This window comes from Malurus melanocephalus, unplaced genomic scaffold (assembly GCF_030028575.1).
Source record: "Malurus melanocephalus ecotype Western Australia unplaced genomic scaffold, MMel_1.1 scaffold_6, whole genome shotgun sequence".
NCBI classification, from domain to species: domain Eukaryota; kingdom Metazoa; phylum Chordata; class Aves; order Passeriformes; family Maluridae; genus Malurus; species Malurus melanocephalus.
The window spans coordinates 6,787,183-6,810,764 of record NW_026623238.1 but is presented as its reverse complement, the minus strand read 5'-3'; the positions used below and the strand labels follow the sequence as shown (position 1 = coordinate 6,810,764).

The following is a 23,582-nucleotide window of genomic DNA, read 5'->3' as shown; positions in this document are numbered from 1 at the left end:
TAAAGTTTTTTAATTATTTTTATAATCATTTCTGAAATTTTACTTTTGATCTACTCCTAAAATGAGTTAAAAAAAAAAAACAAAAAAAACCCATAATCCATCATCCCAAATTTTATGATGTATTCTGTTCCTAAATGAGCCTTTTCAGAATTTTAAACCAAAATGTCAATTAGTTTGAGTTTAGATTTTGGTTTCACTGAGTTAAACTGAATTCTTTGGTAAATACAGTACTGTTTGAGTAATTTCTTATCTGTAGTTATCTATCACAGTGATTATTGAATTCCAAACTTTCTTGTATAATGGAAATTAATCAAAATCCTAGACAAGGGTTATATTTGAATAAATTTGGTACTAAAGCTGCATCCTGCTGTGGTTCTGTGAATACTATGTAGTGTTTTGAGTGATCAAACCAGCAAGGCAAATAAGTAAATCAGTAACCTTATTTCCTCCACAGTAATTTTCCTTCACAGTARCAACTTGGTTGTGAGCAGTGAGTTGCTGGAATGTATAAAGATTAGTATTTGTTAGGAGTGTTGCTGATAGATTCTTTGGTCCAACTGCCAGGGTTCTTTCATCATCTCTGTCTTGCTATGCTTGCTGTACAGCTGTGCTTGAATGTATCCCCATGATAGTATTTTTTAATAACACTACTTGTAAGGCAACATTATAAATGAAGTAGAAATTCAAGTACATCACTTATGTGAAGAAACACTGATCCTTTTTAGTTCAGTGGTGTGTGACTGTTACACAGTTCCATTTCATYAGGGTGTATCTTTACACTGGCCAGACAACAGCATGATGCTCTAAGCAAGCAACATAAGAATCATTTGATTATGGATGTTGGTTGATCTCCCCACAAAAATAGCATTGATAATAAAAGTGTTTTAAAACAGGCACCACATACTATCAAATCATAGCTTTCTGATTTACTCTCTTGCTTTGCAAGCATATGGCACTTAAATTTTTAAATACCAAAGGAAATTGCTAGGCAATAGCTACCGCTTTTTGATGTAATTAAATGTGAAGTTATATAGAACTAACTTGAAAACATTAAGCTAAAAGCATTTTGACGTTACAGCAAAACAGAAAGCTATTTTAATTMTAAAATTCAGCGCTGCAAAGTTTGAATTCATTCATTGTTAGAAAAGCCAAGCATGTTAGATGGCATATTTCTGAAACATTTTTGGTGTCTTGCTGATGGTGAAATTGTGCTTTTGTAGTCTCAGTACCTACTGAAATACTCTGGTCAGTTAAGTAACATAATCACAGAAGTATATAACATGGTAGGTCTTTATAACAAGGTAGGAGTGAGATCATTGTGTTAATTTTTAACATATGTACATACCCTGGTTTGTACGTGTGTGTACTATTCAGAAGAATTAGATCATTCTGTTAACTTTTTAGAAACACAAYGATGTGGAATGGACAGAAAATGTAGGTGCAAATTATTATGGTCTCTTTAGAGATAAATGTAATCCTTATTTTGCAGCTGAGTGTGGTGGTCGAATTCATGCTGCTACATCAGGGCGCATTTTGTCACCTGGTTACCCAGCACCGTATGACAACAATCTTCATTGCACTTGGATTATTGAAGCAGATCCAGGAAAGACAATAAGGTACATGCTTAATTTCAATATTTATGTTTGACTTAAGTATTTTATAAATTTTTTGTCATTGTCATATTTTTCTACGTAAGCTGTTGGTTTTCACTGGGATAGTCAATGTACCCTTCTGTCAGGTGTCATATCAGTTTTCCAGGGTTGCTTGCCTGTTCAGGTGTAAAGTCCCATGATATGGGACAAGATAACCAACATTCAAGGCACATTTGACTATTGTGTCACCCAGAATTTGTCTTTTACACCAGGCCAGCATTAGATTTCACAAACCCCAGAATATTGTTATTGTGTTCATTAGTAGTATTAAAAAGTTATCATAAATGTGAGCAAGAACCTCAGGAACCTGCATAAGAAAACAATTCCCATGAATCACAGGTAGGAAAAGAACATTGYGTTCCCTCATCCTCTGCACAAAATAGCTCTGCCAGCACAGCAAGGCCATCAATGCCAGGGCGAAGCACAGACCCAGTATTTGAATGAACATATTCCCAAATTCAGCAAAATAAAAACTAAGCAGTGAAACCAACAAACTCAGGAGCTTGACACTTATTTACTGCCATGGCTATAGCACCTTGATACAAACTGGTGTTATTTTGAGACCCTCACTGGGGGGTGAACTGAAAAAGTCTGTGGTGGTTTGACATTGCCTGGACACCACATGCCCACCAATCATTGCCCTCCTTGGCAGGGCGGGGCGAGGAGAAAATAACATGARGAAAGACCCTTGTGAGTCAAAATAAAGTTAGTTAAATAAAACAAAAGCAAAGGTCATCCATGCATGGAAGCAGAGGAAAGCAAAATATTTATTCCCAACTTCCTATCATTAGGTGGTGGCCAGGCACCTCTTAGGAAGTAGGYCTTCAGTATGTGTTGCTCTGGAAGATGAATGTAATCACAGAATATTCTGATTTAAACGGGGCTTATAGACAAAACAATGTAACTAAATGACAAGTTGTTCAGTGGGAAGTTCCCTCCCCCTTTTTTTTTTTTTTTTTTTGTAATCCTGTTTCACTAAGCCAAATATTGAATTTACTCCATCATGGGTTATTTCAATGCATCATTTTTGTTTAAATAACAATTTTCAATTTAAGGATTTCCAGTTAATGAATAATGAGATGACGAAATGTCAACACACAACTATTTGATACAAAACAAAAGGCCATTTTGATATTTACCTGTTGGATTTCTTCAGTGTTAAGAGTGTATGCAAACAGRACTTGAAGACAATGCACATTTTGACTAACATTCCTGAACAACTTTATAAATATAATTCTTCACCTGCAGATAAATACAGATTATTGTATTATAATACAGTTTTATATTTTATGAATTTCAGCAAAAAGTCAATATATTATATTTTTCTTTTTTTTTGTATAAGAAAGGAAAGGCTGTCATGACAGAACTTGTGCTGTGTGTTCTACTGTCCAGTAGCTACTGCTTTTTTCAGTTGCATATAATTCAAGCAGAACAGTTTTCTTTCTGTCCTCATTTGAATAAAAAGAGAAAATCTTTGATGAAATCATGGTTTGTATAACTTAAAATATTGATCATTAAAATAAGTTAATTTATAGACTTATAAGTTAAGGCTTGAGGACTTATGCACTGTAATGGCATTTTCTGTCATTCAATTATTTATAAAACAGAATTGCATCTCTCTTATAAGATCAGCTTGTTCAACAGGAAATATTAATAACTCTACAGGACGAYCAGCTCTTCTTCAGTCCTAAACAACATCTGAAAACTACAGTTTGGGAATGGTTTTACCAAGTAATGCACAGTGCTTTTACTTTCTCTTTGCAGTCTGCATTTTATTGTTTTTGATACTGAGGTTGCTCATGACATCTTGAAGGTATGGGATGGGCCTGTTGAGAGCAGCATACTTCTCAAAGAGTGGAGTGGCTCAGCTCTTCCAGAGGATATTCACAGCACTTTCAACTCATTAACATTACAGTTTGACAGTGATTTCTTCATCAGCAAATCAGGCTTCTCCATTCAATTTTCAAGTATGTAAATATTTTTCTTCTCAAAATTATATATATTATTCCTCAACTTATTAATTTTCTCAGTTTGCAACTCCCTCAGCCTTTAGAAGAAAAGACATAATATTRTTTTAATTGTGTTATATATTTATGCAAATATCTACAACTAGGGGGAAGTTTTAGTTTTTTTAAATGTTTTAGGGTTGTTTTCTAGAGCAACCACATACCTAGCATTATCTAATTTGCATTATTTAACAAGTCAAAATAGGCCTGTACATACAGAGCTTTTCTTCTGCACCAAAAGTTTTAAATATTCCCACCGGGGAATATGCTATCTAATAATGTATTATTTCATGTTTTTAATTTGGGTTGGTTGATTTTTTTCTTCTCAGCACATTGGCTGCCTGAATCGTCATTTTTATCATATTAAACACTCTTTGTATGATAAAGCTAAAGAATAAAACACACCTTACACTTTACTATATGYAAACTATTAAATAATTTAATTTACTAATAAATTAATCAAATTGATGTTTGAATATAAAGTGAGAGTTTCTCTSTGAATATAGAGAAGTTGTGATTAATATTGTAGAAGTGATCAATATTTTAAAACTGAGTATGTGGAGTTTTTCTATGTTATTTTGACTTAAAGACTGGGGSTAGGATTGCTGGAGATTATCATTGTCTTTGATTCAGTCATTACATCCTTATAATGTAAGTGTATTTCTGATAAAGACACAGGAAAATTATTAATTATTAAAATGTGTGAGAGTAGAAGTATTATTCTCCATAGATGATGTAATTCAGAAGTACAAGGTTCTAATTAGTTTTCAGGCCTTATTATTTGCATAGAGATGGAAACTTGGGGGGTTACCTAGCCTTGAAATAATGCATTTTGCATTTTCCAATTTACCTAATTTTTCTGGATTTTTCTGAGTGCTGTACCTGCCTCCTCCAAAGCACTCTTTTGTCAGCCCTAAAATATGTAGTTAAGAGTATGTAAAATTAATTAAAGACCAAGAGCAGAATGAATGTTTCTAAAACTTCTCACCAGTCTGTTATGTAATGTGCTGACTTTTTTTTTTTTTTTTTTTTTTTTTGTTTAAAGATAAGTTTTACATTTGTGGAAATATAAGTGTTTTTTTTTTTCCTGTTATCATAAGCAAAAACATTTAAGGTTATATTATATGAAAGTAATTTTATGCACAGATTTTGAAAGGACCGAAATATTTAAACAGTTCGGTTTACCAGCACATGCCTTAACGTTCTGTGGTACTAATAGTAAGTAGAAGACAATTTAATGCTTTAAGTGAGAATAASTGATCTTCCCATCCTAGTATAATATCTGATGAATGCACTGAGTGGTCATGCTGGCAAGTGCAGATTATGTCTTGCTGGAATTAATCGGAATTAATGATGAAGAGCTGAATGCTCAAGTATAGGGAAAATAGTTTCATTCACTCTCTTGACAAGTGGAATGTGTTATTAATTTTTTAATTGTAAGGAGTAAAAAATAAGATTTAAGGAATACATTAAATAGTTATTTAATTTAAAAATCAGAGTTTAGTTTGGTCTTCTTGAGGCAATGAGCAGTGGCCTTGATCTGTAAAGGATTTAAAGAAATTAATCTATGGCTAAGTGGGGATCTTTACATGCTTTAGTATTCAAAAGATGTAAAGTATGTGTTCAAACTGTAGGACAGTTTATAGCAAAGCTGCACATAATAATGACATTTCAGTACTTAAGTAGTTTGTAACTTCAATATAAAAAAAAWATATTTCTGATTTGCTCAAACGTTTTCTTTCGGCAATTGCAAAAGATGTAGACATTTTGTTACAAGTTCTGTGAAGGTAATTGGTGACAGTTTCTGGCTTTGTGTCATGTGAAGGATTTTCAACGTTTGCATCTATTATGAGTATTTCATTTATCTGTTACAATTGAAGAAGTAAATTTCAGGTTCAGAATTGTGCAGAATTTGAAAACCTTCACTAATGCTGGTTCTGTGTTGGATTATGCAATTAGGATGTGTCTGCATCTGTGAACAGCCGTTTTTGGGATCATACAAAGGACATAGATTTGAGAGYGTCAGGTCAAATGAGCAACTTAAACACAAAACAGTAAAGTGCTAATTTTCAGCTGGAGAATTTGTTTCACTGTGCTGTGAATGTGCTAATTAGTCTCTATACCTTGCACTCTAGAATGTCGTACCTGCATCTGCCTAAAAAAGAGGTGCTGTGAAAGGACAGTGTGAGGTAGATCAGAAAATATCACCTATTAATTACTTACTGTTGATTGTAAATGTAATTAGAGATACTTTAGTTAAAAAGAAATATAATTGACTGAATCTTGCAAAAGTGAAAAAGAAATATAATTGACTGAATTTTGCAAAATGTTTGAATGCTTTTTAAAGTGCCCTGTCTTGCTCATTCAGCTCAGCATGTAGAGCATGAGGACATGAACTGACAAGAGTGATTATGTTAATTGTAATCAGTCTAATGCTTTTCATTAAAACCTAATTACCATTTTGTTGTGCACAAAAGGACAAAAAAATAAAAGGTTCAGTGTACAAAACTGACCTTTACTCTGGGGGTTAAATACATTTAAGCTATGTATTACAAGTCAGGGATGTCGACCAACTTTTTCCATCACAAGAAGTCAGGTTTGGTATTTGGCTTCTTTGTTGCAAAGGGACAAAGTTACTGGCAGCAAAAACTTCTTGCATAAAAAGTGAAAATTAAAAAAAAGTGAAATCTAACCTAGCTTTATTCTGTCCTGCATATCTAAGGTAAATACTTTCCATCTGAATTTGCCTTTTTCTTCTAATGAGCTGCAGGTCTAGGTGTACTAAAAGTAATTTTCAAACTTTTGAATATTTAAGGACAGATGACATGAATCCCATCTGTCTTTTCACTGGTGTCTAGTTTCCTTTGAGATGTCATAAGGTATCCTGGCTAGTCTCCATCTGCCACCACAGAAGGTCACACAACCTTAAGTCCTTGGCTCCTGTCTTCCAGTCCTATGCTGATACCTTGGATATTGTAAGGCATCTCAAATGAGACCAGTAACCTATGCTAAAGCAGATCAATCTTGCCCTGAATGTTTAATTTTCATCTACTCTAGACTTCTGAAAGAAAAGGATCTTATGCTAGTGGGTGGTCTATTGCTTTTATTGACCTGAAGTTAATTTTATTGAGAATTTTTTTTTTTTTTTTATTTTTAACCATATAATTTTTTTTTCTTGCTAATTAGCAAGAACAATAGAAGTGACAGATGATAGGAAGAGCACTGGTAGTTTCTAGCTGTGTTGTCATTCTTGCAGGCTCTGACAGCCTTGGTTTAAAAATGCCTAATATAGTAGACCTTATAGTCTATCCTTTTTTCTTCAGCTGAATTCTCAGCTGTTGTAATTTATTAGAACTGTATCCTTTTCTTCAACTAAATGATATGTTTATAGTTCTTTAGCTGGTTTTATAGATTTTGGTCCTCAAGGCAAATAATACATCAAAGGATTTTATTCATACTCAAAAGAAAAAAAAAAAAAAATGAGATGTCTGGCTTTTCTAGAGTTATATCTATCTGTGATAATTTTTTATGTTATCTGTGGTTCTGCAGCATTGTTAATTGCTCTTAGTTATAGTATTCTGTAAGCATACACTTTAATTAAAAATATGCCTATCTCTGCTTTCATATGAACAAAAAAGGTGGGGTTTTTTTGATAGTATAGATCAACTGTCAAGATGTTAATAAAATAGCAAAGTGTTTTTTCTCARTTTCATATTTCTGTCTTATTAGAAGAACTTCAGACACTCCTTAAAAGTGAAGATACAAAATGAAGGCATTTGTATAGTTGGTTTAGTCCAGTTTTGATTTTTCTGTTATTTGCTTGCTTTCTCAATATTTTTAAATTTTGCTCTTGAAGTATATGCAGATATATTCAGTGATGAATAAACATGCCCGACATGCCCGACTAAATCTTTAACTTTACAATAGAAGTCACCAATTATGATAATGCAAATAAGCAACTTACAATTATAATTAGAACAATTATTTGGAAATTATTCTGTCAGATGTTGCTGCATCTGCTGACAATTTACTTCCTCTGGCTTAACCATCAGCAGTTGGGTAGTTCCTTATGGCACTGGGCTTAATCTGACAAGTCTGTTCAAGCAGTGATTTCTGCTTTTGTCCAGTTTTGTAATTTGATCATTTGTCTGTCTGCAGCAACTTTTACAGTAACTTGTCTTAAAAATTGTTCCTTTATTGTTGAAATATCTTTTAATCACTTGCCTAATGACCTGAGCTGCTACATTTAAGTACTATAAATATTTCCATGACAGAATCTCCATTGCTAGCATTCAGCACACATTTGTTCCAGGTTGGTTCCCAATTAAATTTTTGGAGAAGGGGGGGCTAGCACAAAAATATATTTACAATGCATAATACATAATCCTGTATCTTCCTTACTAAATAAATAATTTTTGAGCTAAATGAAAATTAAATCCATTTAGACATCCCTTGTTAAAGTAAAAATAAAACGACACAAGATGCAAGAATTCAACCCTTTTAAAGTCTGTAATGTAATAATTTCACAGTTCAGAGTCTTCTTTTGCTGTCTGTGATGTTATAAATGTTGCATTTCATGCTCACACTAACATGGTGATGAAACCATGATAATGAAACTGTGTCATTGCACTTCTATCCATCATCTAATCCAAGGCCTGGGGAAGGCATCCTCAGCCTCATAGTGGGTAACAGTTCTTCATTTGGTTCTTGTGGAACTAAGCAAAAATGAAACTTGTAGATTACTTTGGTAGTTATCTCTAAGCTTACGAGCTTTTGTACTCCAGACCTTAATAAAAAGACTGCATTGGCATTTGGGTTTCATTTTTCTTTACATTCTTGGACAGTACATGACATTTAAATATCTTATTGATGCTAATTTGTACAGTACTTAGTCTGTACATTTATACATTATGTGAGTTATTTTTTAGAGAACAAACATTATTCTTTGATGTTTTGAAATGTTAGTCTGAAATCACTGCAAATCCTGTGTACATCTCAGCTTTGATATGGAAAATTCCTTCTCAAGCTTATTATTATGCAAACATAATTCTCTAAACAGGGGATGCTTGTGCAATTTAAAAGCCTGGAAAAGTCTGTATTGTTTCTACAACCATGTGAATTAGAAAAAAATAGTGTCTGCAGCACAACATTGCAGCAAATGGTTTACATTATTGTTACCAGAGACATAATAAAAATTATATGSATGAAGGTGACATTTTTATTTCCTTGAGATACAAGAGAATACAAGCTAAAAATTATGTTTAAAAAAAAAAAAATAAAAGATAAATTAGACAATGTCTAATATTTTGCTCTCAGGTCTACAGACAGGCAAATACAGTGTCATATTCTCAAAAGCAGTCTCCTATTGATTTTCAGTGCAATTTTAAATCACCTTTGAAATAAAATTTGAGGACAAAATCCAAAATAAAAACTAAAATGTGATTGTGAAAGATTATTAAATTAGAAAGAGGGAGGCTTAACACAGTGGCTGACTACATATGGAGGTCTGAAGACTCCTTAGCAATCTGTGGTTTTCCCAGCTGTCTGTTCTTCTGGAACCTAACTCTAAATTCCATCTTTTATACACACAGAAGCTTTTTCCAGTCTGAGCAGAAGAGACAGTAGGAGATGGGAAATCTGTATAGAGAATTACTCTATAACCCACTGAGTATCATGTAGCTTAAGGCTTAGAGCACATATGCAAGAGCTGAGAAACAGCAATTACTTCTTTTCCAGCTTAATGGCATTCACATCTCGTCTTCTGGCTATGCCATTTTAGGCACCTATTTTTTCTCAGTCATTTCTTAACAGTCTAACTTCATAATTTAGTTGGATGTCGCATACTTGAGTCTAAAATGTAATTATTGTTTTCCTTGCTTTACAGTGTATGTTTTAATTGTTAAATGTTATAAAAGAAGAGCAGTGACAGGAAGGTGGTGCTTTTTAATTTCTGGATTACTTATAAATGCGTATGACCTCTATACCCTTCAGATATTTGTAAAATACCAAATGCAATATCAGACTTGTAGTACAGAATCTCTTGGGATTCTTGAGAAGTAAAACTACTTAGAAAGGAGGCAAGTTGAAAAGTTGACAGTGTGTCTAAATGTTCACTTTACTAGATGACACATCAGTGCTTTAATATCTGGTGTTCTGTTTAATTAGCATTGAGTTTATTTGGCKCATTAAAAAGGTTGCTGGTTTCAGATAAATGAAATAATTTCTGAGGCTGCAAGACTGCAAGTGTAAAGAACATTTTGGTGTTTATATTAAATACCTTGTTAATTTTTAAAATTTAGAAATTTATATAGAGGAAGTGGAGATAAACAGAGAAATTAAAATTAAAAGACATCAGTCCTTTCTAATTAGTACATATTCAACACAGTTAAAGGGGAAAGGGTTGTTTGTTGAGATGTTATATTGCTTAACCTTTTAAAAAGAAAATTAATCTATTCAGAGGTATGTAAAAAAAAAAAAAAAAAAAAAAAGACAGCAATTAATGACAGAGATGGGCTTGTGCTCATATACTTGAAGGAATTGCAAATCTTTAACAGATATGCACTGGAGCGATCCATTGTTCAGAGCTGTTGTTGTCTGTCAAATAAGGAAAAACTTCTCTGAGGTCATGACCATGCTTTCATTCCSTTGTGGCCAAACATGCTTCTAGTAAACTGCACCACTGTGGGGTGTCAGGTAAATTGTCAGAGGAGTGCCTGGGGAATGCGTACACAATACTCATTAATAGTGACAGCTTCACTTTAATTCCTGGTGGAGAAAAAGTCCACCACAGTTAAAAAATCTGCCATATCTTTTACTTCATTTACATGTGGGTACCATCTCAGAATGGGAGATCTATTGTTTTGGATTGGAAACAAGGACAAAAAACTATGAATAATAACATGTTAAAATAAAAAATAAATCTGTGTTTCTAGTCTGTTAATTATAATAGTCCATGAATTCTTGCATAAAGATAMCTGACGATTTCTGAGATTTCTGTGACATCTATTTACCAGAACATTCATAAAACCATTTTAAGAGTCTAAAATGGTTATTTATTTTACTTTTCTTTTCAACCTTTCTCTCTTCTGAAAATCTACAACACAGAAAAAAAGATTCCTATTATACAACCTGGTAGTTGTTTAACTGCTCTTGCTGTTTCTTATAGTGGTATATGGTGTGGAGAGAAGGAGTTGGTGCAGCTGTTAATTCAGAAAATTGATTGCCTGCATTTTATGGTCAGGAAGGTTGCATACTGGTGATAGACACCAGTACTATTAAATGGCAGTTGTGACACTGGATTTATTACTTCTTATTTTGACTTTCATTCACAGTTCTAGTAAGTTGTTTGGAAAAGGTGTTTTGGTGAGGACTGGTAGGAAACAGAGTGCAATTCAGTAGGGACATTGGTCTCCAGAGATGGGATCTCCTTTCCTTTGGAAGACTGCAAAGTTTATTGCAACTCAGGATGTTTGAATACCTGAAGCCAGTAGAAGGGAACCCGAAACCAGAAGAGACCTGACATCTTCCAGAAATCCATAGTAGATGTAGATTTGTGTATCCACTTTCCAGGTGATTACCTGCTTTAAGTCTTACCATACTGATTACTCTRGTTTAACACTGCTTTTTAAATTAATTTATTCTTTGGAAAGCAAAATCCATATACAGCTACAAAGACTGACCATAAGTGAGATATTTTGCTAAGATTCAGCTTAAGTGCCCTCTGAGAAGGTTTTTTCTTGCCCCTGAATTGAAAACTTCAGGGCTGCATAAACTGCTATTTGATTCAGCCAGAGGGGTAAGTAGCATTTGCATGCTGCAGGAGGGTAAGACCATAAAACAGTATTGTTTACGATATGATGCTTATCCTRTTGTTCAAGAGGCATCAAATCTGTTTTGCTAACCATAATATTAAAGTGAGAAAAGGAGTTAATAGTTCTTTTGATGCATTAATTGGACAAAATCAGGCCATATTTTACACTAAAGATTCTGATAGGAAGTCAGCACAATCATGGTGTTTCTCACTGGGCAGATATTTGTAAAAGTAAAGAAACAAAATGCCTTTCTGTATTAACTGAAGGTTAAATAATATTGTCTCTGGTTGGAATGCTAATGTGAACATGACATGCATTTAATAATGGTTGGTGAGTAAATATCTACACCTTACAGCTTTTATTTCATCATTCCCCTACAGCTTCCATTGCATCAACTTGTAACGATCCTGGGACACCACAGAATGGCACTAGATATGGGGACAGCAGAGAGCCTGGAGACACTACCACCTTCCAGTGTGACCCTGGCTATCAGCTGCAAGGACAGGCTAAAATCACATGTGTGCAACTGAATAACCGATTCTTCTGGCAACCTGATCCTCCTACATGCATAGGTATTGAGATGAGATGTTGGTCTCTGTTTAGGTTTAATATAGATCAGATTTCTTGTTTGATTACTGGACATATGGTGGTTAAGCTGGAGTGATGATCTCTGCAGAACTCAAGTTATTTTCTACTTACAGACGATGTAATTCTCATTCTCTTGATTAATGGTATTTTTGGGTGTGTTTTTTTAGTTTGTTTTTTAAACTTCATAAAAGTATGGAATTGACAAAGTCTAATAGAAATAATTAAACAGAAGTGGTGATTTGGGTAARAAAAATCATGTTGAAATGGTCTCATTAGAATGTTCTTTCTATGTAATAGTTTGGTTACATAAACTGTGATCCATTACATTATTTATTCTGAAAACTTTCTGCTTCATCTGATCCATTAAATACCCATCCTGTGCAATACCTTGGAATATGGGTATTCATTGGTAAAGTAGATACAGAGAAGGGTGTCCAAGTGACAATGCTGTTGAAAGAAATTAGGTATGTTTCCATACCACCAGAAGAAGGTGGTTCCATAGTGCTAGATTATATAAAGGTTTCATTGAGGTTCTTGTCAGTAGAATAATAATTACAGGCTTAGAAGTTTTGCTGAATTCTATTTTAAGGTCATCAATGTAAGTTTTCTAAGAGTAATCAACATCTGGAAAGTTATCTGCTCAGCATATTAATTTTTAAAATCTTTGTTGTTTTTTTGCCTACTGATTTATAATTAAATGAAGCCTTATTTTAGCAATCCTAAAACCCAGATACTGGATTATATCTGATGATATACTGAATATCACTGGAATAAACATAATATTTTTTCGTTCTACACGGCATTTTGGAGAAGCACTTTCCAAAACAGCATATCCTCAAACAACTGCAGTTCCTCTGTAAATATATAAAAATGTAAAAATACTATGAGGGATTCAGGATAATGGAGGTTAGTTTCTCTGACTCCATATCACATAACAGAATTGGAGTAGCATATAATCTGTGTGTTGTTCTCTGGATAACTTATGTGCAGTGTACAAAGAAATATGAAAATGCTTACTAAACATATTGGGATCATTCACAAATGAAACGTATTTAAATAAAAAATTAAAATAAAACATGTATGGTATCTAAAGGTCTAGGAGATTCTTATTTTTACTTTAAATGCCAATTATAATAATATTTCCATATTTCTTTACAGTCTAGTAAAAAAATCCAACAAAACAAACATAAAAGAAAGAAGGAAATAAGACAAAAAGAGAGAATCCCTTTGGGCAAAAAATATGTACATAGTATTGTTATTTTTTCATATACTCAAGATTACTTTGAAGGGGAAAGCAGATAAAAGTAATCTTCAGTTTAAACATGACAATAGTAGAAGCCTTATGAGTTCTGTAAAGCCATTATATGTCATTTTAAAGTTTTCATAAAGCCCTTACTGTAATATTCTGATTTATAAATGGAATTACTTGAAAAGAAACCTCTTTAAAATGTTTAGTGTAGATTCCAAATCTTTAGCACCAACTGGTTTGCACTATGAATGAGTTTCTCGGAATCTGGTGGTAATGTAGATGAAGCCTGTGTTGACTATTTTTCTTCTTTGCTAGACTTCTATATGATTATCATCTATGACAGTAGGATTCCTTATCTGTTGAAAAGTTGCATTCAGTTCATGTTTAACTCAGTGAATGTACTTGATTTTTGATTTGGGTAATATCTTTATTAAGTGAATCAAACAGGTTCATGCAACATCTACAGTCAATAGAAACTGCAACCTGAGTCCTACTATTGAGATTATCCAGTTCTTAAAGTACTTCCAGTCAATAAGAAATTTTGATCATGATAGAGACAGGATGTAACGTATTACCAAAAATATACAGGGCTTCCTATTTAACTTCATAATTTTATTCCTTTAGAAATATTTTTTTCTGTACCGTTTTTGCATATGAACAGAGTTCACTTTTTAAAATGTAAAATAGAAWTTTTTTTTTGTAACAGGAAATGGTAAATTTCTGCTTTTAAAAATTTATTAATTTTGCTAAATGTAGAAGTCAATTTGCTCCTACCGAACAGCTAATATGTGCTCGTGAATATAACTTGCAACCATGTTCCTTTTTCTTTTTACATTGTGACAGCTGCATGTGGAGGAAACCTGACAGGCCCAGCAGGAGTTATTTTATCACCTAACTATCCACAGCCTTATCCTCCCGGGAAAGAATGTGACTGGAGAATAAAAGTAAACCCTGACTTTGTCATTGCCTTGATATTCAAAAGGTACCATTTCTCAATGAATGCTTCTGTTTTAAAGGGTTTTACATGTCAAATCTGAAACTGGCAATATTTGCAATTTCTTAAAGCTTCTAATTAAATTCTTAGGCTATACCCTGGAGCATACATCTAATATATAATATACTACTATTGATTCCAAATAATGTAAAAAAAAAAAAAAATGTATATCTATATGGTATTTTTGATATCAAATATATATGAACAAAACTTTCTGTGACATGTCGAATAAAAATCTTTGAAACACAATATTAATTTGTAGAAATACTTGATTTATGCTATTGTACCTAATAGTACATACTGTAAGTGTAGTGGAAATTTTTTCTGTAGGTCAATTTTTACAGGTTTTTAAAAATATAGGCTAAATATACTTTGCTCGAAGTGCGCAGATCAGAAAAAATGTTCTACTTCATCAAGTGATAAAAGACATTAAGATAATATTGTATCATAATTTTAATTACTTGCTTTGTGTTCCATAATCAACCTATATGTAGTGCATAGAATTTTACAAGTTGAAGTTTAGGGATATAGCTATATTCTTGTATTCTGTTTATTATTTCTAATTGAATCAATCCTGTATAATCATCTTGCTTGCTTTATTTATGGATGCAAATGCAATTTTTTTTCATTTTTTCATACTATGTTTTAAGTGTGATTTTAAAGCTGAGAATGATAACATTACTGTTGACTTCAGTAGAATGAAATCTTTTAGGAAGAGGTGGCGGCACACTTAGAATTTTTCTCTGTAATATTTCCACTCTCTCTGAAAAAAAACCAAACCAGCATTACACCGAAATAGCAACCAAATAACATCAAAGCAAAAAAAATCCAATTTCTTCAATTTTTGACCCCAGTTTATTTTTTAAAAACTATTGATAGATATTAAATTAAAGAACGAAATACTAAGATACTTGAAATTATATAATAAAGAATATTATAATTCTGTTATTCAGGTGTTTGATCAAATAACATTAATGGATGAGAATAGTTCTCCCACTAATTACACTCTTGAAGATGTCATGATAGGTGTAGTAAGCAGCATATTTCTGTGGTTTGCCTAAATAATTGGCTCAAATGCTCCATTTCAAATTAGATGAAAGCTTACAATTACTCAGTATTTATATTTGTTTGTGAATACTATTGTAAGGAGTAAAATATGATCATTATAATGGAATTTTCTGTTTATGTTCTACTTCCAATAAATTTTCTAAAGGGTTGYAGCCCAGTAATACACTTTTCAGTAGCTGAGGTTAGACAGGCCAGGAATTCCCTGGGTCTTCTCTCCCACCCTGGTTGTAAATTGGAGTACCATTGGCCACCTTCCAGGCAGCAGGGACCTCCCCTGGCTCCCGTGACCTTTGGCAGATGATGGAGAGCAGTGAAGTTTCTTTGACATCTGTCAAACCTACTTTCTTAACAAACCATTTTCTGTTCATTTCACCTCACCTTTCTCATTCTTAGGCAGTATATTACAGCTAAGCCCTGKGCTRTTCACAAGAAACTGRCTTTGAGAAGACAGCAGTGTCTGCACAGGGTGAGAATGTAGACTGAGAATAGGGAGTTGCAATTTGTTTTGTSAAATATGTGTTTCCTACAGAAAGATTGAAAACCATTGCTCTGTAAATTTGCTTTTCCTTGTTTTTGGTCTTCAAGGTTCTATTCCTTTTAACTCTTCTAAAACTCACAACTAAAATTATTTGTCTTAGCAAATATTTTAAAACATTTTTCTGGCTTCTCTTACCTCTTGAAAATAGAGCATAAAATATCATTCATTATATGAAGCTATTTCCATTTGTCATTATGAAAATGCTTTCTGCAGATTATTTAGCTAAAGATATTATTCCTTTTGTTTTACATAGTTTGGAAAAGTTTGTATCTGACAGTATTAACTGATGTAATAGAATATCTTACCATCACACTTGGGTAAAAGAAAAATATTTAATTATTTTGTTCTAGAAAGATAAATAGAAAGAAAAAAATCTATTCACCTAATTGAGTCCTCGCCTGCTCTTTTTAATGTAGTTTTACTTTTTTTATATTCTCTTCAGTGTTCCTAGTATATCCTTTTATCCARCTCTGTATACATTTCTCATAGAACCTGAGATTTATCTTTATGTTGTCTCAGAACTCATCTCAATTAATTTCCTCTGAAAGTCATTCCGTTCATATTATCTCCATATTTAAGTTGTAAAACATATAGCATAACATAAGTGGTTTAGTGAGAATTAATAATAATTCACATTAATTTATCATATCTGATATCATTTGGGTAAGAACAAAGACAAGTTCCAAGATGGTGGTCTATCCATAGGAAAACATCTTGTTTCTAAAATGATAAACTTATGTTTGTAAKGGGTTAATTTAGTATCATCCAGTTTAGCCAACTAAAAGCTGGACTTTTAATTMAAGCTACTTTTCTGGATCATTCCGATGGTCACTGGTAAGAGCCAGCCTTTCTGAAGCAAGTGATTCCACGATCTTGAGAAAGATATTTAAGATAGGTGGGAGGATATTCATGATGCTGTTAGAAAGCTGAACGTGTTTTACCAATGCTGAAAGAAACTCCATTGAAAGTTAGTGAATTTTTACTGTGAATCATATTTAAAAATACATTTATTTCTGGAGAAGAAAATGTGTTATGCAGAAAATTGGCATCCACAGTGAAAGTAATGTTTAACTCATTAAAAGAAAATGATGACTTAATTATTTTTCTCTTTCTTTTCAGTTTCAATATGGAACCCAGTTATGATTTTCTACATATTTATGAAGGAGAAGATTCCAACAGTCCTCTAATTGGCAGTTTTCAAGGCTCACAGGCTCCTGAAAGAATAGAGAGCAGTGGTAACAGTCTGTTTCTGGCTTTTCGCAGTGATGCTTCTGTTGGAATGTCAGGATTTGCCATTGACTATAAAGGTACTGTTCTCACTGTAATCTAAATAAAAGGAAAAATTGTCATTTAATAATTATTGACACTCAAATCTGTTTACTTCTCTGTGTACTCAAAACTGAACTGCGAAATACCTTGCTGCATCAATGTATGTTTTAAAAGCTATTTACTGTTAATGTGTGAAAGAACGCAGAAGTCTTATTTGATGAAATCTCTTTCACATCAGTTACGCATGTTTTTATCTTCCACAAAAAAAAAAAAAAAAAAAAAAAAAAAAAAAAGGTAGAAGATACACATCACAAATAACATTTGGAAAAAGGTTTTAGAATAGTGAAATTTTCTTATCCAAGTGAACACAACCTGACTCCTGCTCCTTTCTTGTCAATGCATACCAATACATTTTCCTTTCCACTTTGTTTTGAAACCACAAATGCAATTTTTTAATAAATACTACCAGATAGCATTTGCATTTTTTTTTTTTTGAGGGGATGTCTATTACTAGATGGATGMTGGGTTATGCTGAATGATCATTAAAGTCAATCATTGAAGATGCTGGTTTCTTTTCCAGTCACAGATGTCTGTGGCTTGATTATAATCTTTGCTAATTTTTCTCAGGCTGTTTTTCATCAGCACAAGTGCTGCCTCAGCTTCTTATTCTTGACAATGGAATCAAACTGCATTAATGTCCATGTTAAAAATAAAGGACAAAAAGATCTAAGAAATACAGAAAAAATATACCTATACAAGAGAGAGGAGTGAAAAAAACTATAAAATAACTTTTTGTATTTAGTCTTCATCTATCATCCAGCATCACACRTTATTCTTCATGTGTGCAAGGCTCTTGCCTTGCCAAAGTAGTTGTCATATTGGCATAAATGAAATCTTGGACTGTTTGTTCCTGTCTAAACAAAATATTAAAAAAATGGGAAAACAATTTTTTCTAGAAAGTCTGCAAGGCCTGCAAGGAAAGAAAAAGAAAATTTGTGCAGGTTAAAAAGAGATAAAGATGACAATAGAAAATGTACATTTTTACTGTGTGTCTATTTTCTGTTCTCAGCACAGTTTGATATCAGCTCATCTATGCAAATGAAAATTCAATGAAATTATAATGAGATAAAAATAAAAGATACAAGAACAGAATACTCTGTTTTAAAAGTTTCTCCGGACAGTATGTTTTTGCCTAGTAATTTAATATTTTTTCTTAAGTAAATTATTCAATATTTTATATAAAATGTATTAAATGATAGAATGGTTTGACTTGGAAGGGTCTTAAAGATCATCTAGTTCCAAGCCATGGACATGTTAGGGACACCTTCCACTAGACCAGGTTGCTCAAAGCCCCATCCAACCTGACCTTGAACACTTCCAGGGAGGGAACATCCAAAACTTCTCTGGGCAGCCTGTTCAGTGCCTCACCACCCACATGGTAAATTATTATTTTCTAATATCTAATTTAAACCTGCCCTCTTTCAATTTGAAGCCACTCCCCCTTGTCCTGTTGCTACATGCCCTTGTTGTTGTTTACCTCAGCCTTCTCCATGTCCTGGGTAACCAGGTCTCCCATTTCTTTTTGGAGGGTACACACATTTTCCCTAGTCTTCTTTTTGTCACCAATGTGCATGTAGAAGTAGTGAACTCTAGGAGACTGGCCATTTTTCTTCTAAATACTAAATGCTAAACTTTGTTGGAGTCATTCAGCTTCTGGAGAATTCTGCTAGCAAAACATAGGATGGAAATGCTCTTGGTTAGATACTCTCAGGATAATTTCCTCAGCCAGATAACCAGTCTTACACAAAAATCCATGATCCATGGTTCAACAAAAATAATATATTATTAAGTTGTTGAAAAATTTAAACCTAAAAAAACCCACTGATATTTTGTTTCTTTTTTTTCAATTGAAAGTGTGTTTATATTTACTGTAATTCATTTTAACAGAAAAGCCACGGGAAGCTTGTTTTGATCCTGGAAACATCATGAATGGCACAAGAATTGGAACAGASTTTAAGCTTGGTTCAACTATTACTTACCAGTGTGATTCTGGATATAAAATTATTGAACCTTCAACTATAACATGTGTAATTGGTGCAGATGGAAAGCCGGCATGGAACAGAGAATTGCCATCTTGTAATGGTATGTACGGTTTTCTTACCATTTCCCTTGTCACTCCAGTGAATTCAATTTCTCAGTCCCTGAGACTATTTACACTATTTCTACACATACAGCTTGTGTGAAAAAAAMCAAAACCTGAGGTCAAAAAATAAGTGTTGTGATGAGTGTTGGACTATAGCTTAGTCAGTAATGTATTAAGTATTTAAAAATAGCTTTAAAATCTGGAATGAACATATRTTCTTATAATGATTGCAGTGTAATATGTAAGATTTTTTAGACAGCCAGTATTATTTAGAATAGATACCACAACCATCTCAATACTACATTAATTGTCACCTTGGAATAAGAATTATAGTTACTGAGGCAGAAAATTAAAATGACATCTCAGAACTATGGCCAGCTAATTTATCCTCTATTCCTTATTTCAGTGTTTGTATTGTGTGTACATATGTATGTTGAACAATCTTATCAAATCAAAAGGAARTTATTTATATTAGTTAATAAAGTCCATAAAGTACTAATTTCTTAATGTTGAAAAATAATCTTCAAAATTATGGATTTTTAATTATTGAAAAACACAATTTAGAAGGAAACATTTCCATGACTGTAACTTTGGAGTTTGTTTTAAATTAAGTGCAAGTGATAACACTTTTATTCCAGTAAAATGTTCATGACTTGAGGATTTCATGTGGTAATTAGACTTTGTGGCATAGTTTCTGATATCCTCAAAGCAAGAAGAGAAGGAAGTAATACAGATTTTAAATTCGTGTCATTAACTAATTCCTTGTCATATTTGAGTTTCACCTCAGCCACATTATCCTATTCTGCCTACTTATAGATCAAACTTTTCATCTCCTATCATTACATTGGATTTTTGAATAATTCATATAAGCCGCTAAGAGAAGGCATGGATTTGTAGTATTAATTGCTGCCTTTTCTAATAAGGAAATCAAACTTGTGGAGATATTTCAAGTGTGATTTTAAAGACCTGTCAGGGAGCAGAAAAGACAGGCTGAGAGCAAGGATGTCCAAAGCTCAGGCTCTGCCTTCACTCACTAGGCACAACTCCACAGCACGTGAGCCAGGTCTGCAGAGCCAGGAGTTTGTAACAGTACTTTCATAGCCCCAGAACAATGACATTGTCTCAGGTACTTCTCTGAGCTACTTTTCAGGAAGTTGTTAGATTGTATTTTTCTATATGTACACACAGGGCAATATTGATTTAGTTTGTTCCTTATAGTAGAATGATATTTTCCTTGCTTAAAACCAAATTAATGTGACTATGCTATTTTTTATAACCTAATTTATCTATTTATTTATATGATAATTTCATAATTGTCTTCTTGGGTAAGATAATGTTTTGCAGCAATCTGTTTTTCTGGTGAAATCTATACTTTTTATGAAATCATTTTATGCAATAAAAAGAGCACTGAATTGCAAGTAATTTAATAAAATACTTAGATTTTAATGAAGATTTTGATAGGAAGCCAAGTTTTTCCATTAGTTCTTAAAATGTGAGAAGAGTGAAATACTTTGTTTTCAATACTTTTTACTCAATATCCAACATAAGGAGATATTTGAACTTTAAAATAGCCACTCAGTCAGTCCCTTAGTATGGCACATTTACTCCCCATAAATGGAGGAACATGACATGCATACATTGTTCATTGTTTTTCTCACAATACAGAAAAAACTACTACTCATAGAAATCCTGATTTTATTGGAGTTTTGAGCTTCACCATTCTATAATATTCCTTCTGAGTTTGTTGGCGCGGCCATTTTGCAAGGAGACRGGGAGAGACACATAAACGACCTCGTAGACTTGGTTGTACGTGCTATCTCATCCGCTTTATTAACAGAAGCCGAGGCTTTTTATACCCTTGGCTCGTAATGGCGGCGGCAGTTAGACGTAACGCTTTTTGTAACAGGAATAACGGTAACTTAACGTACAGAAGCTCTTACTAATGCTCTAAATTTCCATATATGGTAGCTCTGCCGTTGCAGGGGGCTCACGCTGACTACCCTCGCCATAGAGTTATATTGTGGCTTCTCACAGCCTCGCGGGCGCTCGAGATAGACCCGACTGGAACAGTTACAGCGCCTGCCGGCTGTCGGCCAACGGTGGCCAACGGCACCGAATGTTCCAGATCCTTCACGGACCTTCTCGGCCCTTACCAGGCCTAGGCCCCATAATGGCTTACCACATATTCCTTCTGAGTTCTGTAGCTCTAAAAAGTTTCTCTTAACCTTGCTGTTCTTTATTTTATATACATATGATGCCAAAGATTTTTTTATATGTGCTTTTTTCATAATCATCCAGGAAGACATGAGAAAATGGCAATTCGAGCATACATTCACAAAGCAGAATCCTTGGCATTCTGTGCAGAGTACTGTCAACATATCTGTGTATTCCTCTGTGCCATTTTTTATGTAATACCATATCTTTTCCTGACCTTTTGTTGACATGGATGGATATAGACAGATATTCAAATAAAAGCCCAACCTAAATTCTATGTTTATGAGTATCTTTCATTTAAATAGATTATCCTTCCAGTCCTATGTGAATACCTGTAGTCAAGTAAAACTTGCATGTATTCTAATTATAAAAGGAATTATATTAAAAATTATGTCCTGAGGATGAACCATTAGATATTTCAGTACAGGTAAGCGAAAAAGAAAAACAAAATCAGTGAACTGTTGTTTTGTGATCTTTAGATTTATATTTTCAGACTTAATACAGACCACTCTAATTAATATGTTTCTTTCTGTTTGTTTCCAGCACCATGTGGAGGGCAGTATACTGGATCAGAAGGAGTGGTTTTATCACCAAATTATCCTCATAATTACACTGCTGGACAGACTTGCCTTTATTCAATAACTGTCCCCAAAGAATTTGGTAAGAATTTCTTCTATTGATTTATCAATCATTATCATTGTTCTACTGTTCAAATGTCCCTTATGTATAATAATGACCTTAGGTTTACATTGTATTGCAAATTATTTAAAAAAAAATAAATATATTCGTGACATGGAAATTGATTCTAGGGTATTAACCTTTTACTTCTCCCTAGAGTAATCAATTGACTTTGGGTAAGCCATGTATGTCTGCTGTCTAAGCATATCCTGAATACCTTAATTGATTACATTGTTCATCATCAATGGATAATCACTCTTTTAAGCTTCCTGCAAAGGAAGATCAGGTGTCAGACAACAAGCTCTTATATTCCTCTTGCATTTAAACTTTTTCTTTTTCATATTTCAACAAGGGCAACATGAGTAGAATCACATTTAAGATGTACAGTGGAGGGAAAGGAAGCAATTTTAAGTTAAAGTACTGGAAATATTTGTGAAAAATCACAAAACTAATTATTTCAATATATTTAAATACTTTGGCAAAATCTCTAAAACTTGTGCAATTGTATGTAAGGTGTAGTTTTCTGCTAAGCAAGATTTTTTTCTAAATCTAGACAAATATCAGTAAGATTSATTTTACTATTTATTTACCAAAAGGCTGAATTTAGAGTAATGTAATATATTTAATACTTCCTGTGTGTAATGTAAGGATTCAGCTGTAAAAAAAATAGAGATGGCAAGAGTGACAAAATAGTATTTTTATTGACTTGGTTTTACTTCATGTTTCTTCTGCTATATATTTGAATTCAGTGAACTATTTGCTATTTACTGGTGCAAKGTAGAATTAAATTATTTATTAATACAATTTAAATTATGTACAGTGGAAGTGCAAATTAAGTGTAGCAAAATGGCAAAGTTAGTAACACACTAGTATTTTTAATATTTGATCTGTTTTTATAGCCTTCTGATAAAATAAGTACTAATGAAAATTAAAAAAWTTGACAAATCAGTAAGTTTAAAAAAAAACTTTGTCAAAGCCAAATAAACATCTAATCCTATGTGATAGTAGGTGGTTCTTAGTAGTCATTATAGTTGGTAATATAATTTTGTTACAAACTTTTCTGTTTAGATATTCTGTTTTCTTATTATAATAAGTACCTAAGCTATAAGACTTGTTTGACTTGTTTGACTTGAAATTTTGAATGCAAGCGTGATTTAATAAATTTTGTTTTAATTGAAAACACGGAAATAATGAATAGCAAAAAAAAAAAAATATTTGAATCACTTTTAATGCAGCTGTTTTATCATGTTACACAATGAAGTAAGTTGGAAAAAAATCATGCAGGAGTTAATTGATAAATAAGACAAGTAGAAATATATCCTTAAATTTGATTTTAAAGACTAAGTTCTTTTAACTTCTCTCTTTTTTTTTT

The 23,582-nt window shown here is 32.9% G+C and overlaps 1 protein-coding gene across 1 annotated transcript in view; it reads left to right on the top strand.

Moving 5' to 3' along the window:
* CSMD1 (CUB and Sushi multiple domains 1) overlaps nucleotides 1-23,582 on the top strand; it is a gene marked incomplete at its 5' end in the record, with an annotated part of 494,218 nt that overhangs the window by 332,450 nt on the left and 138,186 nt on the right. Inside the window, 7 exons of the mRNA XM_057371364.1 lie at nucleotides 1,490-1,616; nucleotides 3,417-3,619; nucleotides 11,850-12,041; nucleotides 14,150-14,288; nucleotides 17,026-17,213; nucleotides 19,123-19,317; nucleotides 22,076-22,192. Of these exons, the coding sequence (XP_057227347.1) occupies nucleotides 1,490-1,616; nucleotides 3,417-3,619; nucleotides 11,850-12,041; nucleotides 14,150-14,288; nucleotides 17,026-17,213; nucleotides 19,123-19,317; nucleotides 22,076-22,192 (1,161 nt within the window). The remainder of the gene's footprint in view (nucleotides 1-1,489; nucleotides 1,617-3,416; nucleotides 3,620-11,849; nucleotides 12,042-14,149; nucleotides 14,289-17,025; nucleotides 17,214-19,122; nucleotides 19,318-22,075; nucleotides 22,193-23,582) is intronic.